Raw genomic sequence first — 15,935 nt, 5'->3', positions numbered from 1 at the left:
TTATCAACAATAGCCAAATTATGTAAAGAGCCCAAATGTCCTCCCAGTGAATCTTGACAGGAGTCAGAAAGCCCAGCCAATTTTTACTCTGAACTTTTGCCTTTCAAAAATGAAAAATACAAGGGGATAGGCCACATCCCAATATACCCAGTGGACACATGAGGACCTCTGCTAAGGAAGAAGTTAACTGGGAAATGGTGGACAAGTGCATTTTTAATGTCTTTTGAATAGTGGTACATAAGTGGCTGTAATCACAACTCTTGACATCAGGATGACAGGAACACAAATAATGCTGTCTGGTTTGGGGTCTGAGGCCAACACCAATGGAACTCTTATCCAGACCAGACTATGGATGGGTCCTCTTGGGTCAACAAAAAATTCCATTGTTATGGCCCCAGAAAATAAATGTATTAGAGATATGTGTTAGAGATATATTGTCTATAAGAAACTGCACTCACATTCTTCCAAGCCCTGATGGAAATTGTTGCAGTTAGAGCCATTTTAAGGGAGCATAAGAAAACAGTTAACCTACCTAATTGCCAGCACCTAGCAGCACCTTTGTCTCCCAAAAATATTCCTGGGAAATAAGATGAAATAATTTCCCTCTTTGCTGATCCTAAGACAGCAAAATCTCCTGGAAACTATGTCCCCATTCAGTAAATCAATTGGCTTGTGCATCTGGCCTTGAGTTCATACTCAATTGATTTTGGTCATTCAATACAAAGGACAGCCCTTGGTACTAGCAGTATCTGACACTGACTGATGTAGAAACTATTGTCCACAGTGTGGGAACTTGTTATGCAACAATTGATATTGCAACCCTTTTCAGTATCCCTCTGCCTGGGAATTATTAGTATCAGTTCACTCTTGTGTAGAATGGGTATAACTCATCACTCATATCCTTCCACAAATCTATCTAAATTTTTGATCTGTCACCAATGCATAGATCATAACCTGGAAAATATCCTACTACCAGAGGGAGGAATAGCTTTCTATGTTATTGATAATACCATTATATTGGTTCCAGACAAGGAACTAACCAAAACCAAGGGCTAGACCTTGCTGATGCACAGGTGGTAACTTGATGGACCATTATTACAAAGTTCAAGAACCTAGTACCCAAATGAAATTCCTGGGCATTATTTACAAGAGGTATGGTGTCTCATCCCATTAGAGGAAACTGGCTTTGGCCCTCTATGCTACAACAATTATAAAGGATACCTGATAATTGATGGAACTATTCACTTACTTGCATGCTCAATGCCCCCTATCACTGGGATTATAAGAAAGGTCATTTACTTTTAATGGATCCACAACCAGAAGAATGACCTGGAAGCCCTCACACTGAGGCAACCCTTCCCCTAGGCTCCTCTGATCCATTTTGCTTTTCAAGTTACAGATCTCAAGAATGTCTCTCCTTGCCAGTTGGAACTTTAGGAAGAAAAACACTGCTACAGATAAGAGACATCTGTTGGACCTTTGAATCCATAATCTCTAGCAGTAGCTAGGTGAAAAATATACACCCTTTAAGAAATAATTAGTGGTCTATTATTGAGCTTCAGTGGATACTGACATATGACTCATGACTGTGAAATAGTCTCAATACAAGCAATTCCAACCAGAAGTTATCAATAGTTTTGTTTTTGTTCTTTAACTATCTTAGGGTATTCATACTTTAAATCAAAGTGTAAAAATCTCTATAAAATATATGTTCAAATACATATTGATGAACCAAAGTAAAGAGATTTGATGAATATAACTTAAAATAATTTAGATTTATCTATAATTATTCTACTTACTAATGAATGATTCACCTCGGGAAGTTTTTTGTTTCTTTACTTGCATTTCTGTTTCTGACTTTGAGTCTTGATGCTTAAGCATAAGGTTTTTATCTGGTACATCATCATTAACTACATAAAGAGATACATTTAGTTCATTAAACAGAAAAACAGTTCTATTTGAAATCTCTAGAGATCAAACTTATAACAAGTATATAGCATTATTTTCTCTCATTTTTATTACCATAGTGCTAGACCCAGGATTTTACGATGAGAAGAATTTTAGTATGTGTGTGTTGAAGTAGTCTCATTATTTCATAAACATTTCTTGTCATAAAAATATATTTTATATTAGTTCCTACTTGCTTTGGATTATTTATAGTTTAGGTTAATATATATAGTCATAGCCCAAACAATTCAAATGCACGCATACAAGATTATTCATTACACCATATTTGTAATTATAAGATACTCAAAAGCACCCAAATATATAAGCATATGAGATTGGTTAAATAACAAAGTAATATCAACTATGATGTATAATGTGGTACAAAGAGTTACATATGTGGCTCTAAAGTAATTTTAAAAATTACTATATCCCAACTTTAAGGGATTGCTAAGAGGTAAGTTTATTTGGGAAAAAATGCAAATGGAAGCTATCAAGTATGCTTTTAGGAAAAAAAGAATGGGAAATAAAAAGAAAATATATACTTACCTTTAGAAAAAGAAACACAGGAAAGACAAACCAGAAAATAAAGTAGTTTGTCATCAAAAGTTGTGTAGACCCTTCATGTAGATTGCACACAATGACTACTAGATCTAAGCATGTCTCTGGTGCTGATGACAACCTATAATGCAGTGAATTTTTCTCATGTTTAATGAAAAAGAATGTAGGACCCTCAGGATTACTTTGCCCAGGGACCCAAAGAAACCATGAATAATTTGCCTCCAGCATAAAGGAAGTAATCTTATTAAATGTAGTTAGGGACAGTGGCACTTTGTGAAGTGTGTCACTACAGACTCCCTCATTCAGGAAGTCTTTCAGTGGCCACTTTGCCTAAGAAAGATTAAGAAGGGGTCAAGTGGAAGAAACAACATTAATACCTGAGACACTCTCCTTCCTTAGTTAGCTACTATTTTGTCTTGAACTGGTTTGGTCCAAATAAGGTGAGTTCTCTACCAAAAAAAAAAAATTGGACCACTTTTACAACCACCTACAAGGTGCTCTGCAAGCCACCTAATAGTTCCTTGGTTCAACAATTAGGAGCGAGTATAGTAAATGATGAGATTGTTTACCAGACTCCGATCTGATTTCATTCTTGCAACTCTCACTGGTTACCTAGCTCAATTAAACCTCCTTATAAGGTGATGTCAGCTGGTTCATGGAACAATCCAGATCTCAACTTAAAAACTTCCAAGCAAAGAAAAAGCAACTACTAGCAAGATACCAACTTTTCACTAGCAGCCAGAATGATGTACAAATGATAAGTGAGTACTTACTCCCGGACCACTTGGTTAAAGTCTTTCCCAAAGACATCTATGGGTTTTGTTACTCAACAATGGGTCTCCAGGAAGAGATTAAAAAGTTCTCCATCAGATACTTGTGACCAGATAATGGTCACTGGGGCATAACACAGAGCCCCACTAAAGTCCACATAGTGATAACTCCTATGACTATTCCCTCCAGGCCTCCCAGTGAATCTTAAGATGAATCAGAGAACAACCTCCTACTTTTACTCAGATCTCTCAACTTTAAAAAATAAACAAGACTATGTTAGGCCAAGGTCCCTATGACCCCATTGGTAACATGGAGGCATTTGGCAAAGTCACAGTTCATTGGGGAGGTGAGGAAGAATTGTATTTCTTGGGCCTTTTGGACCAAGATGAAGGAGTAACAGATAATACTCTCTGGTGTTGGATTTGAGGCAACCAACTATAGGTATATCCCTTCAGCCACCACCACCCCACACCCTATTGTTATGGACTCCACTACTGAATGCGTTGTTGATATATATGTTTATATACCTGTGCATGCCCAGCCCCTCTCCCTTATCCCTAAGCTATGACAGGAAATCCTGCAATTGTGACCATTTCAGAGACCTAATGTAGAAAACTCTGAGCCTAACAGATTATTACTGCCTAGCGCCTTTAACTACCAAAGCAACTATTTGGAAGAGAAAAAGAGACAGCTTCCTTATTCTGAGCTTAATGAAGCACAAGTTTTCCATGAGACTATTTCTCCATTCAGTAGCCCTATCTAGCCTGTGGATTAAGCCCCTTGTGTCTGGAGATTCAACTGACTATTAGAGATGCAATGCAATCATGGAGCCCTGTGCAATGATGTTATTCAATATCATTACTGTCATGCAGGTCATTGCGTAAGCAGAGGGAAATATGTATAAAGTAATTGATATTTCAAATGTCCCTTTCAACATTTTTATCCACATGGATGCTCAAGATCAGTTTGCCATATGTGTAGTGAGTTGCAATACACATGTAATGTCTTTCCACAGGCCATGACCTGGAAAAAGTCCCACTCTCACATGGAACACTAGCTTTCCACTATACACTGATACCCTATACAAATACTGATACCCTCCTTTGAACCTAAACAAGGGTACTATTCAACAAAGACAGAAGGCACATAGATTCACATGTGGTAACAAGACGGGGACATTAATACAAAAAAAAAAAAAGAAAGCACAAGGACCTGGTAACCAAGTAAAATCTCTGGGATTAAACTGGGAAGGGGCAGTGTGTTTCATTCTATAAGAGATAATTGCTAAGCTTTTAGTATCTTTAAGCCCCAATAAATACAAAGGAGGCCCAACAATTGGTAGGACTTTTCAGCTATTAGTGCTTTGGCATTCATCATGTGATCATCTTGATGGAATTCATATATCAGGATACCACAAAGGTCTCTATCCTTGAGTAGGACGTAATCATAGAATGACTCAGAGGCCCTCCAACACACCACTCACTCTGTACCCAGAGTGAGTCTTTGACTCACATTTGTGTTTGGGTTATAGTTCTCAGTAACCTCTCAGTTCAGTGTTTAGAGCCTATGGCAGAAGGATACTGCTAGAAGCCAGAGGTGCCCATTGGCCTTTGGTACCATAATCTTCTGGAGTCAGCTGAAAGGTATAATTCCTTTTTTTTTTAATTCTCAAATTAGTTAACATATGTGTAGTCTTGACTTCAGGATTAGAATCCAGTGATTTATCACTTACATGTAATACCCCATGCTCATCCCAACAAGTGCCCTCCTTAATGCCCGTCACTCATTTTCCCCACTCCCATCAACCCTCAGTTTGTTCTATGTACTTAAGAGTCTTTTTTTTTTAATTTTGTTTAACGTTTATTTATTTTTGAGACAGAGAGAGACAGAGCATGAACAGGGGAGGGTCAGAGAGAGGGAGACACAGAATCTGAAACAGGCTCCAGGCTCTGAGCTGTCAGCACAAAGCCCGACGTGGGGCTCAAACTCATGGATTGCGAGATCGTGACCTGAGCTGAAGTCGGCCGCTCAACCGACTGAGCCACCCAGGCTCCCCATGTACTTAAGAGTCTTATGGTTTGCCTCCCTCTCTGTTTTTATCTTATCTTAACTTCCCTTCTCCTATGAAAGGTGCAATACTTTTAAGAGACTATTATTGGCCTGTTATATGGTTTGGCAAATACTGAGTGTATAACCCATGGATATGAAATAGTCTTAAGACTAGAGAAAAAAAACAAAAGTTATTAATAATTTGTCTTTTATTCTGTAGCTATTTTGGAGTACTCACAATTTAGGTTAAAATGTAAAATTGCTATAAAATATAAGCTCAAACACTGATTCATGAATAAAAGAAAACATCTTTTGATGAGTTTAATTTAAAATGATTTAGAGGGTGACATCAGCAAGATGGAAGACTAAGAAGTCTCTGCCCTGAACTCCACTTAACACTGATTTAACAACCATCTATGGATAAAATACATTTATGAGAGCTCCAGAGTTTGGTTGAGAGGTTCCACCACACCAGTGAAGCATAGCATCCTAAAACAGCCATATTAAAAAGGGTAAGAGTAGCACCTGGGTGGCTCAGTTGGCTACGCATTCAACTCTTGATTTTGGCTCAGGTCATGATCTCACAGTTTCGTGAGTTTGACCACAACATTGGGATCTGTGCTGACAGTGCAGAGCCAACTTCAGATTCTCCCTCCTTCCCTCTCTCTCTCTCTCTCTCTCTCTCTCTCTCTGCCCATCTATGTTCATACTCTGTCTCTCTCAAAATAAATAAAGTTAAAAAATAATTTTAAAAAGGGCAAGAAAAATGACTTCACTTTATCTGTATCACTCCTCTACCAAGCCATCACAGCTCTGCACTGAAATAGATGCCTTCATTAACAATTTCTCCCATGAGGAAAAGAGAGAAGTGAGTTTCAGGCTTCAAAATCCTTTCATGATGATCCCTGAGGCCCACTTCTATCTTTCCTCACCTAGAACACTGAAGGAATCAGCATGGCTTGATTATTTGAAGGCAGCTAAAAGATCAAGCTCTCAAATAAAAACACCTAGCTTTATACTTGGAAGAACTGGAAAGAGAAAAACAAATTATGATCAAAGTTAGCAGAAGGAAAGGAATAATAAAAGTTAGGGCATAAATAAATAAAAATAGAAAAGCAATAAAAAAAATCACTAAACTAAGTGTTGGATTTTTTAAAAGATAAACAAAATTGACAACCAATAACTAGGCTAAGAAAAAAGAGAGGACTCAAATAAATAAAATCACAAATGAGGACTATTACCTCTGATGTCACAGAAATTTTTTAAAAATTATAATGGAATATTATGAACGATTAAACATCAACAAATTGGGCCAGCCTAGAAGAAGTGGGTGAATTCCTAGCAATATACAAAATACTAAGGCTGAATCAAGAAGAAATACAAAGCTTAAATGGGTAAGTAACAAATAAATGTATTGAGAGTTATCAAAAGGCACTCAACAAAGAAAATTCTAGGATCAGATGACTTCATAGTGAATTTTACCAAAAATGTGTAGAAAAATTAATACCAACCCTTCTTAAACACACACACACATAGTGAGAGAGGCAAGTGGTGTGTGTGTGTGTGTGTGTGTGTGTGTGTGTGTGTGTGTGTGTGTAAAGGGAACATTTCTTTTTAAATCCATTTGGGCTGATATAACAAAATACCATGGACTGTGTAGCTTGTAAACAAGATAAATTTATTTCTCATAGTTAAGGAAGCTGGGAGTCTAAGATCAAAGATGCAGCAGGGTTATGTTCTGGTGAGAACTCATTCCTGACTCAGCTTACACCTTCTCACTATTCCTTACATGACAGAAGGGATGAAGGATCTCTGTGGGTCTCTTTTATAAGAACACTAATCCCATTCATGAGGGCGTTACCCCCATGACCCAAGCAATTCTCAAAGCCCTCACTTCTAATGTCATCACATTGGTGATTAGGAGTTCAACTTATAAACACAATCATTCACTCATAGCAAATTCTGAAATCTCTTTTTATGAGGCCAGCATTACCCTGATACCAAAGCCAAAGACCCCACAAAAAACCCCACAAAACAATAGGCCAATATCCCTGGTGAACATAGATGCAAAAATCTATAGAAAACAGAATTCAGTAGCACATTAAAAAGATCATGCATCATGACCATATGGCATTTATTTTAGGGAGGTAGGGATAGTTCAACATATGCAAATCATTCACTATGATATGCCACATTAAAGAGCAAAGGATAAAAAAAATCACATGATAATCTAAACATGCAGAAAAAGCATTTGACAAAATTTCAACTTTTCATAACAGATTCTCAATAAATTAAGTATAAAAAGAATTCACCTCAACACAACAAAGGCCGTATATAAGAAAAGCTCACAGCTAACATCATACTCAATGATGAAAAGCTGAAAGCTTTTTCTCTAAGATCAGGAACAAGATAAGGACATCCACTCTCACCACTTTTATATAATGTGGTATTGGAAGTCTTAGCCAAAACAATTAAATAAGAAAAAATATACAAAGCATCCAAAACTGGAAAGAAAGAAATAACACTGTTTATACTTGTAGATAATGTGATATTATATATGGAAAAGCCTGAAGCCTCCACCAAAAATAGTTAAAACTAATAAATTCAATAAAGTAGCAAGATATAAAAACAATATACGAAGTCAGCTGCATTTACACATATTAACAATAGAGTAGCAGAAAGAAGTGAAATTAGGAAAACAATGTCTTTTACAATAGCATCCAAAGGAATAAAGTTCCTAGGAAGAAATGTAACCAAGGGGGTGAAATACCAGTACACTGAAAATTATAAGACATTTATTAAAGAAATAGAACACATAAATAAATGGAATTACAGTCCATGCTCATGGATTATATGAATTAATATTGTTGAAATGCCTATACTACCAAAAGCAATGTAGAGATTGAATGCAATCCTTATCAAACTTCCAATGGTATTTTCACAGAAACAGAACAATCCTAAGATTTATATGGAACCACAAAACCTCAAATATCCAAAGCAATCTTGAGAAAGAACAAAGGTAGAAGCACCACACTTCCTGATTCAAACTATATACAAAGTTATAGTAATCAAAACACTATTGCTGTAAGGACAGACACATAAATCAATGGATCAGAATAGAGTTCCCAGAAATAAACCCATGCAAACATGGTAAATTAATGTATGATGAAGGAACCAAAAATATTCGATGTAGTCTATTCAAAAAATGGTGATGGCACATTGGTGCTGGGTGGCACAGTCGGTTAAGCGTCTGACTTCAGCCAGGTCACGATCTCGCGATCCGTGAGTTCGAGCCCCGCGTCAGGCTCTGGGCTGATGGCTCAGAGCCTGGAGCCTGTTTCCTATTCTGTGTCTCCCTCTCTCTCTGCCCCTCCCCCTGTTCATGCTCTGTCTCTCTCTGTACCAAAAATAAATAAACGTTGAAAAAAAAAATGGTGCTGGGAAAACTGGACAGTCATATGCAAAAGAATGAAACTGTGCCACTGTCTTTCACCATACACAAAAATAAAGTCAAAGTGTGTTAAAGACTTGAGTGTAAGACCTGAAACCATAAAACTACTAGAAGTAACCATAGGTGGAAAGCTCCTTGACACAATTCTTGTGATGATTTTTGAATTTGACACAAAAAGTAAAGGTAACCAAAGGAAAAATAAACAAGTGGGACTAAATCAAGCTCAAAAACTTCTGCTTAACAAAGGAAACCATCAACAAAATGAAAAGGCAATGTATAGAATGGGGAAAAATATTTGTAAGTCATATATCATATGAAGGGTTAATTTCAAAAATACAAATAACTCATACAACTTAATAGCAAACAATCAAACAACCCAATTAAGAAATGGGCAGAAGATCTGAATAGATATTTTTTTTCCAATAGAAGTAATACAGATGGCCAACAGGTACATAAAAAGGTAATCATCAGGTGAATGCAAATCAAAACTACAAAGAGCTATCACTTCACATGTTTTAGAATGGCTATTATAAAAAAGACATGAAATAAGTGTTGGTAAGGATGTGGAGAAAAGGGAACCCTTGCATACTGTTTTGTTTTTTGTTGTTTGTTTTTTGCTTTTTTGTTTGTTTGTCTTTCTGTTCTCAAGTTAGCTAACATACAGTGTAGTCTTGGCTTCAGGCGTAGTTTCCAGTGATTCATCACTTACATATAACACCCAGTGCTCATCTGAACAAGTGCCCTCCTTAATGCCCATAACCCATTTTCCCCACCTTGGACCCCTATCAACCCTAAGTTTGTTCTCTGTATTTAAGAGTCTTTTATAGTTTGCCTCCCTCTCTGTTTTTATCTTATTTTTCCTACGCTTCCCCTATGATCATCTGTTAACTTTCTCAAATTCCACATATGAGTACAATCATATGATATATGTCTTTCTCTGACTGACTTATTTGGCTTAGCACAATACCCTCCAGTTCATCCACATTGGTGCAAATGGCAAGATGTCATTCTTTTTCAAGATGAGTAGTATTCCATTGAATATGTATGCCAATTCTTAATCCATTCATCAGTTGATGGGTATTTGGGTTCTTTACATGCTTTGGCTATTGTTGATAGTGCTGCTATAAACACTGGGGTAAATGTACCCCTTTGAATCAGCACTCCTGTATCCTTTGGATAAATTCCTAGTAGTACAATTCCTAGTAGTGCAAATCCTAATAGTGAAATTGATGGGTCACAGGGTAATTCTATTTTTAATGTTTTGATACTCCATACTGTTTTCTGGAGTGGCTGCACCAGTTTGCATTCCCACCAACAGTGCAAGAGTATTCCCCTTTCTCCACATCCTCACCAACATCTGTTGTTGCCCGAGCTGTTAATTTTAGCCATTTTGACAGGTGTGAGGTGATATCTCACTGTGGTTTTGATCTCTATTTCCTTGATGATGAGTGATGTTGAGCATCTTTTCATGTGTCTGTTTGCCATCTAAATGTCTTCTTTGGAAAAGTGTTCATTCATTGTTTTTGCCCATTTCTTCACTGGATTATCTGTTTTTTGGGGTGTTGAGTTTGGTAAATTCTTTATAGATGTTTGATACTAACCCTTTATCTCATATGTCATTTACAAATATTTTCTCCCATTCCACCAGTCGCCTTTTAGTTTTGTTGATTGTTTCCTTTGCTTTGCAGAATATTTTTACCTTAATGATGTCCCAATAGTTCATTTTTGCTTTTATTTTCCTTGCCTTCTGAGACATGTCTAGTAAGAAGTTGCTGCAGCCAAGGTCAGAGAGGTTGTTGCTTGTTTTCTCCTGTAGTACTTCGGTGGATTCCTGTCTCACATTTAGGTCTTTCATCCATTTTGAACTTATTTTTATGTATGGTGTAAGAAAGTGGTCTAGGTCCATTCTTCCACATGTTGCTGTCCATTTCTCCCAACACCATTTGCTGAAGAGACTATATTTTTCCATTGGATACTCTTTCCTGCTTTGTCAAAGATTAGTTGGCCATATATTTGTGGATCCATTTATGGGTTCTCTATTCTACTCTATTAGTCTATTTGTCTGTTTTTGTGCCAGTACCATACTGCCTTGATGAGTACAGCTTTGTAATACAGGCTAAAGTCCAGGATTGTGATGCCTCCAGCTTTGGTTTTCTTTGTCAACATTACTGTGGTGAATTAGGGTTTTTTTGTGATTCCATACAAATTTTCGGATTGTTTGTTCTAGCTCTGTGAAGAATGCTGCTGCTATTTTGATTGGGATTTCATTAAATGTGTAGATTCCTTTGGGTAGTATGGACATTTTAACAAAATTTGTTCTTCCAATCCATGAGCCTTAAATGTTTTTCCATTTCTTTGTGTCTTCTTCAATTTCTTTCATACGCTTTCTATAGTTTTCATCATACATATCTTTTACCAGTTTAGTTAGGTTAATTCCTAGGTATTTTATGGTGTTTGATGCAATTGTAAATGGGATCAATTTCAAGATATGTCTTTCTCTTGTTTCATTTTTGGTGTATAGCAATGCGACCAATTTCTGTACATTGATTTAATATCCTGCAACTTTGCTGAATTCTTATAACAGCTCTAGAAGTTTTTGGTGGAGTGTTTCAGGTTTTCCATGTAGAATATCATGCTAAGAGTCAAAGTTTGACTCTTTCTTTGCCATTTTGAATGCCCTTTATTTCGTTTTGTTGTCTGATTGCTGATGCTAGGACTTGAAATAATGTTAAACAATAATGGTGAGAGTAGATATCCCTCTCGTGTTCCTGATCTCAGGGGGAAAGCTCTCAGTTTTTTCCCATTTGGGATGATATTAGCTGTAGGCCTTTCATATATGGCTTTTAGGATAAGGTATGTTCCTTCTATCCCAACTTTCTGAGGGTTTTTATTAAGAAAAGATGCTGTATTTTGTCAAATTCTTTTTCTGCATCTATTGACAGCATCATATGGTTCTTATCCTTTATTCTAACAAAGTGATGTGTCATGTTGATTGATTTGTGAATATTGAAACAACCCTACAGCCCAGAAATTAATCCCACTTGATCATGGTGAATAATTCTTTTAATATACTGTTGAATTCGATTTGCTAGTATCTTGTGGAGAATTTTTGCATCCGTGTTCCTCAGGGACCTTAGCCTGTAATTCTTTTTTAGTGGGGTCTTTGTTTTTGGAATCAAGGTAATGCTGGCTTCATAGAATGATGGGGCGCCTGGGTGGCTCAGTCAGTTAAGCATCCAACTTTGGCTCAGGTCATGATCTCATGGTCCGTGAGTTTGAGCCCTGTGTCGGGCTCTGTGCTAACAGCTTAGAGCCTGGAGCCTGCTTCAGATTCTGTGTCTCCCTCTTTCTCTGCCCCTCCCCTGCTTGCATTCTGTCTCTGTCTCTCTCAAGAATAAATATTTTAAAAATTAAAAAAAAAAAGAATGAGACTGGAAGCTTTACTTCTGTTTCTATTTTTTTTTTTTTTTTGCAACAATTTGAGAATAGGTATTAACTCTGCTTTAAATGTCTTGTAGAATTCCCCTGGGAAGTCATCTGGCCCAGGACTCTTATGTGTTGGGAGATTTTTGATAACTGATTTAATTTCCTTGCTGGGTATGGGTCTGTTCAAACTTTTCCTTTCTTCCTCTTTGAGTTTTGGTAGTGTGTGAATGTTTAGAAATTAGCCCGTTTCTTCCAGATTTTCTAGTTTGTTCGCATATAATTTTTCATAGTATTCTCTAATAATTGTATTTCTGTGTTGTTGGCTGTAATCTCTCCTCTATCATGATTTTATCTATTTGGGTCCTCTGTCTTTTCTTTTTGAGAAGTCTGGCTGAGGGTTTATCAATTTTGTTTATTCTTTCAAAAATCAGATCTTAGGTGCATTGATCTGTTCTACTATATCTGTTCTAGTATATTCTACTATATTGTTTATTTCTGTTCTAATCTTTATTATTTCTATTCTGCTGGGTTTGGGCTTTATTTGCAGCTGTCTTTCTAGCTCCTTTAGGTGTAAGCTTAGGCTGTGTGTTTGGTACCTTTCTTGCTTCTTGAGATAGACCTGAATTGCAATGTATTTTCCTCTTAGGACTGCCTTTGCTACATCCCAAAGGGTTTGCACTATCGTGTTTTCATTTTCATTTGTTTCCATATATTTTTAAATTTCTTCTTTAATTTCCCAGTAGACCCATTCCTTCTTAAGTAGGAAGTTCTTTAACCTCCATGTATTTGGGGACTTTCCAAATTTTTTCTTGTGGCTGATTTCAAGTTTCATAGTGTTGTTCAGTGTTGTGATCTGAAAATATGCATGGTATGATCTCAATCTTTTTACACTTTCTGAGGGCTGTTTTGTGACCTAATATGTGATCTATTTTGGAGAATGTTCCATGTGCACTAAAGAAGAATGTGTACTCTGTTGCTTTAGAATGAAAATTTCTGAATATATCTATTAAGTCCATCTGGCCCAATGTGTCATTCAGAGCCATTGTTCCCTTACTCTCTGCCTAGATGATCTGTCCATTGTTGTAAGTGGAATATTAAAGTCCCCTATAATCATGATATTATTATCTATACATTTAGTTATGTTTGTGATTGATTTATATATTTTGGTGTCTTATGTTGGGGCATAAATTTTTACAATTGTTGGCTCTTCTTGATGAATAGACCCCTTAATTATGATAGAATGCCCTTTTTCATCTCTTGTTAGACTCTTTGTTTTAAAATCTAGTTTGTCTGGGGGCACCTGGGTGGCTCAGTTGGTTAAGTGTCTGACTTCAGCTCAGGTCATGATATCATAGCTTGTGAGTTTGAGCCCCACGTCAGGCTCTATGCTGACAGCTCGGAGCCTAGAGCCTGCTTCGGATTCTATCTCTGTCTCTCTGCTCTCCCCAACTTGCTCTCTGTCTCTGTCTCTCTCTCAAAAACAAATAAACATTTAAAAATAAATAAAATAAAATCTAGTTTGTCTAATAGAAGCATGGCTACTCCATCTTTCTTTTGATATCTTTTAGCATGACAGATGGTTTTCCATCCCCTCACTTTGAATCTGCAGGTGTCCTGAGGTCTAAAATGAATCTCCTGTAGGCAGCATATAGATGGATCTTGTATTTTTTATTCATTCTGATACCCCATGTCTTTTATTGGGCATTTAGTACATTTACATTCAGAATGATTATTGAAAGATACAGATTTAGTGCCACTGTTATCTGTGGGCTTTGTGTTTGTGGAGATGTCTCTGGTCCTTTGTAGTCTTTGCTGCTTTCCACTCACAGAATCCCCCTTAGAATCTCCTGCAGGGCTGGTTTAGTGGCCATGAACTTCTTTAGCTTTTGTTTATCTGGGAAAGCCATTATTTCTCCTATTCTGAATGACCACCTTGCTGGATGAAGGATTCTTGGATGCATATTTTTCTTATTTAGCACATTGAATATTTCCTGCCACTCCCTTCTGGCCTGCCAAGTTTCAGTGGAGAGGTCTGCTATTCCCCCTTATGTGCCTATCCTTGCAAGTTAAGCCCATTTGTCCCTAGCTACTTTCAGAATTCTCTCTTTATCTTTGTATTTTGCCAGTTTCACTGTATGTCATGGTGTTGACCTGTTTTTGCCGATTTTAAAGGGAGTTTTCTGTACCTCTTGGACTTGAACGCCTGATTCCTTCCCCAGATTAGGGAAGTTCTCAGCTATAATTTGTTCAAATAAACCTTCTGCCCCTTTCACTGTCTCTTCTTCTGGAACTCCTATGATACAGATACTATTTCATTTCATGGAATCACTTAGCTCTCTAATTCTCCCTTCATAATCTAGTAATTTCCTTTCCCTCTTTTTTTTCAGCTTCATCATTTTCCATAATTTTATCATCTAGTTCATCTATTCTTTCCTCTGCTTCTTCCATCCTGTCACTGTATCTAGTTTATTTTGTATCTCATTTACAGCATTTCTTAATTCATTGTGGCTATTTCTTAGGTCTTTGATATCTTCAGCAATAGATTCTCTGCTATCTTCTATGCCTTTTCCAAGCCCAGCTATTAGTCTTATGACTGTTATTCTAAGTTCTTAGATATATTGTTTATACCTGTTATGAGCACTTCTCTGGCTGTCATTTCTTCCTGGATTTTCTTTTGAAGAGAATTCTTCCTTTTTGCCATTTTGGATAGGTTTCTGTCTTTTATATATTTTAATAGCTTGTTATGAATCCTGTGCCTGCAAGTACTACTGTATTAAAAAGGGGCCATACACTGTCCATGGCCTGGCATTTCAGGAAGTGTTTTTGGAGTGTGTTGCATGCACTCTGTTGTTACTTTTTGGCTGCTCTCTCCCACTTGTCAGTCCTCTGCAAAGCTCCTCTTTGCTTGTAGTGGTGGAGTGTTTGTACCTTCCACCAGGTGTGTTTTGAAGTAAAAGAGGGGGGGAAGCTTGATCACATACAAAGAGAAAAATGAAAGTGGAAAAAAAGAGACCAAGCAGGCAGTAAAACAAACAAACAAACAAACAAACAAACAAATCAGGCTTAATCCAGAGAGAGAGAAAGGAAAATAAAGGAGATACAGAAAAGGTATAAAAAGAATAAAGTAAAAATGACTGATTAAAAAAAAAAACAGAAAAAAATATATATGATAAAAATTGATCAAAACCAAATCAGAAACTATAAGCCTGATTCCAACAGAAAAAAAGAAGAGGGTAGAAGGAAAATGAAAAGGAAAGGGAAAGAAGGGAAGGGAGGAAAGGAAAGGAAAGGAAAGGAAAGGAAAGGAAAGGAAAGGAAAAAGAACAAGAAAAGGAAAGGAAAGAAAAGAATAAAAAGAAAGGAAATGAAAGGAAAAGATAAGAAGAAGACAGACTAACAGACAAAAACCGAAACCAATTATCTGTTGCTAACTGGGTCCTGTGTCTGTGCTGGCTGGTGCAGTCTTCCTCCAGTAGATAAACAGTTGCCAGGCACAGAGGAGGGGGGTTTGGTGTAAGTTGGTCCCACCTCCACTGGGGCCCACTTGTGCTGCTCCCTGAAGTCTCACTATGTTCCTGTTGAGGAGAAAAATAGCAACACCACAATCTCTCTGCCCCAGACCAGATGTCTCAAACCACACTGTTCAGGCAGCCCTTACAGAGTAGCGCAGGCAGTGGGCTTACCCTGCTCCAACAGTCTCCCGTGCCTGCTAAGTCCTCAGTTGGGATTCTAA

The 15,935-nt window shown here is 37.2% G+C and overlaps 1 protein-coding gene across 20 annotated transcripts in view; it reads right to left on the bottom strand.

Annotated features, from left to right (window-relative positions):
* LOC128316318 (coiled-coil domain-containing protein 7-like) overlaps positions 1–15,935 on the bottom strand; it is a 189,867-nt gene that overhangs the window by 45,099 nt on the left and 128,833 nt on the right. For 13 of the 20 annotated variants that reach the window (XM_053225496.1, XM_053225491.1, XM_053225502.1 and 10 more), the window contains one exon: positions 1,800–1,910. In XM_053225496.1, coding sequence (XP_053081471.1) covers positions 1,800–1,881 — 82 coding nt within the window. In that variant the 5' untranslated portion in view covers positions 1,882–1,910. The other 7 variants (XM_053225510.1, XM_053225495.1, XM_053225498.1 and 4 more) reach the window with 6 other exon arrangements.

Source organism: Acinonyx jubatus, chromosome B4, assembly GCF_027475565.1.
Source record: "Acinonyx jubatus isolate Ajub_Pintada_27869175 chromosome B4, VMU_Ajub_asm_v1.0, whole genome shotgun sequence".
Taxonomy (NCBI): Eukaryota; Metazoa; Chordata; class Mammalia; order Carnivora; family Felidae; genus Acinonyx; species Acinonyx jubatus.
This window is presented reverse-complemented; position numbering and strand designations above follow the sequence as displayed.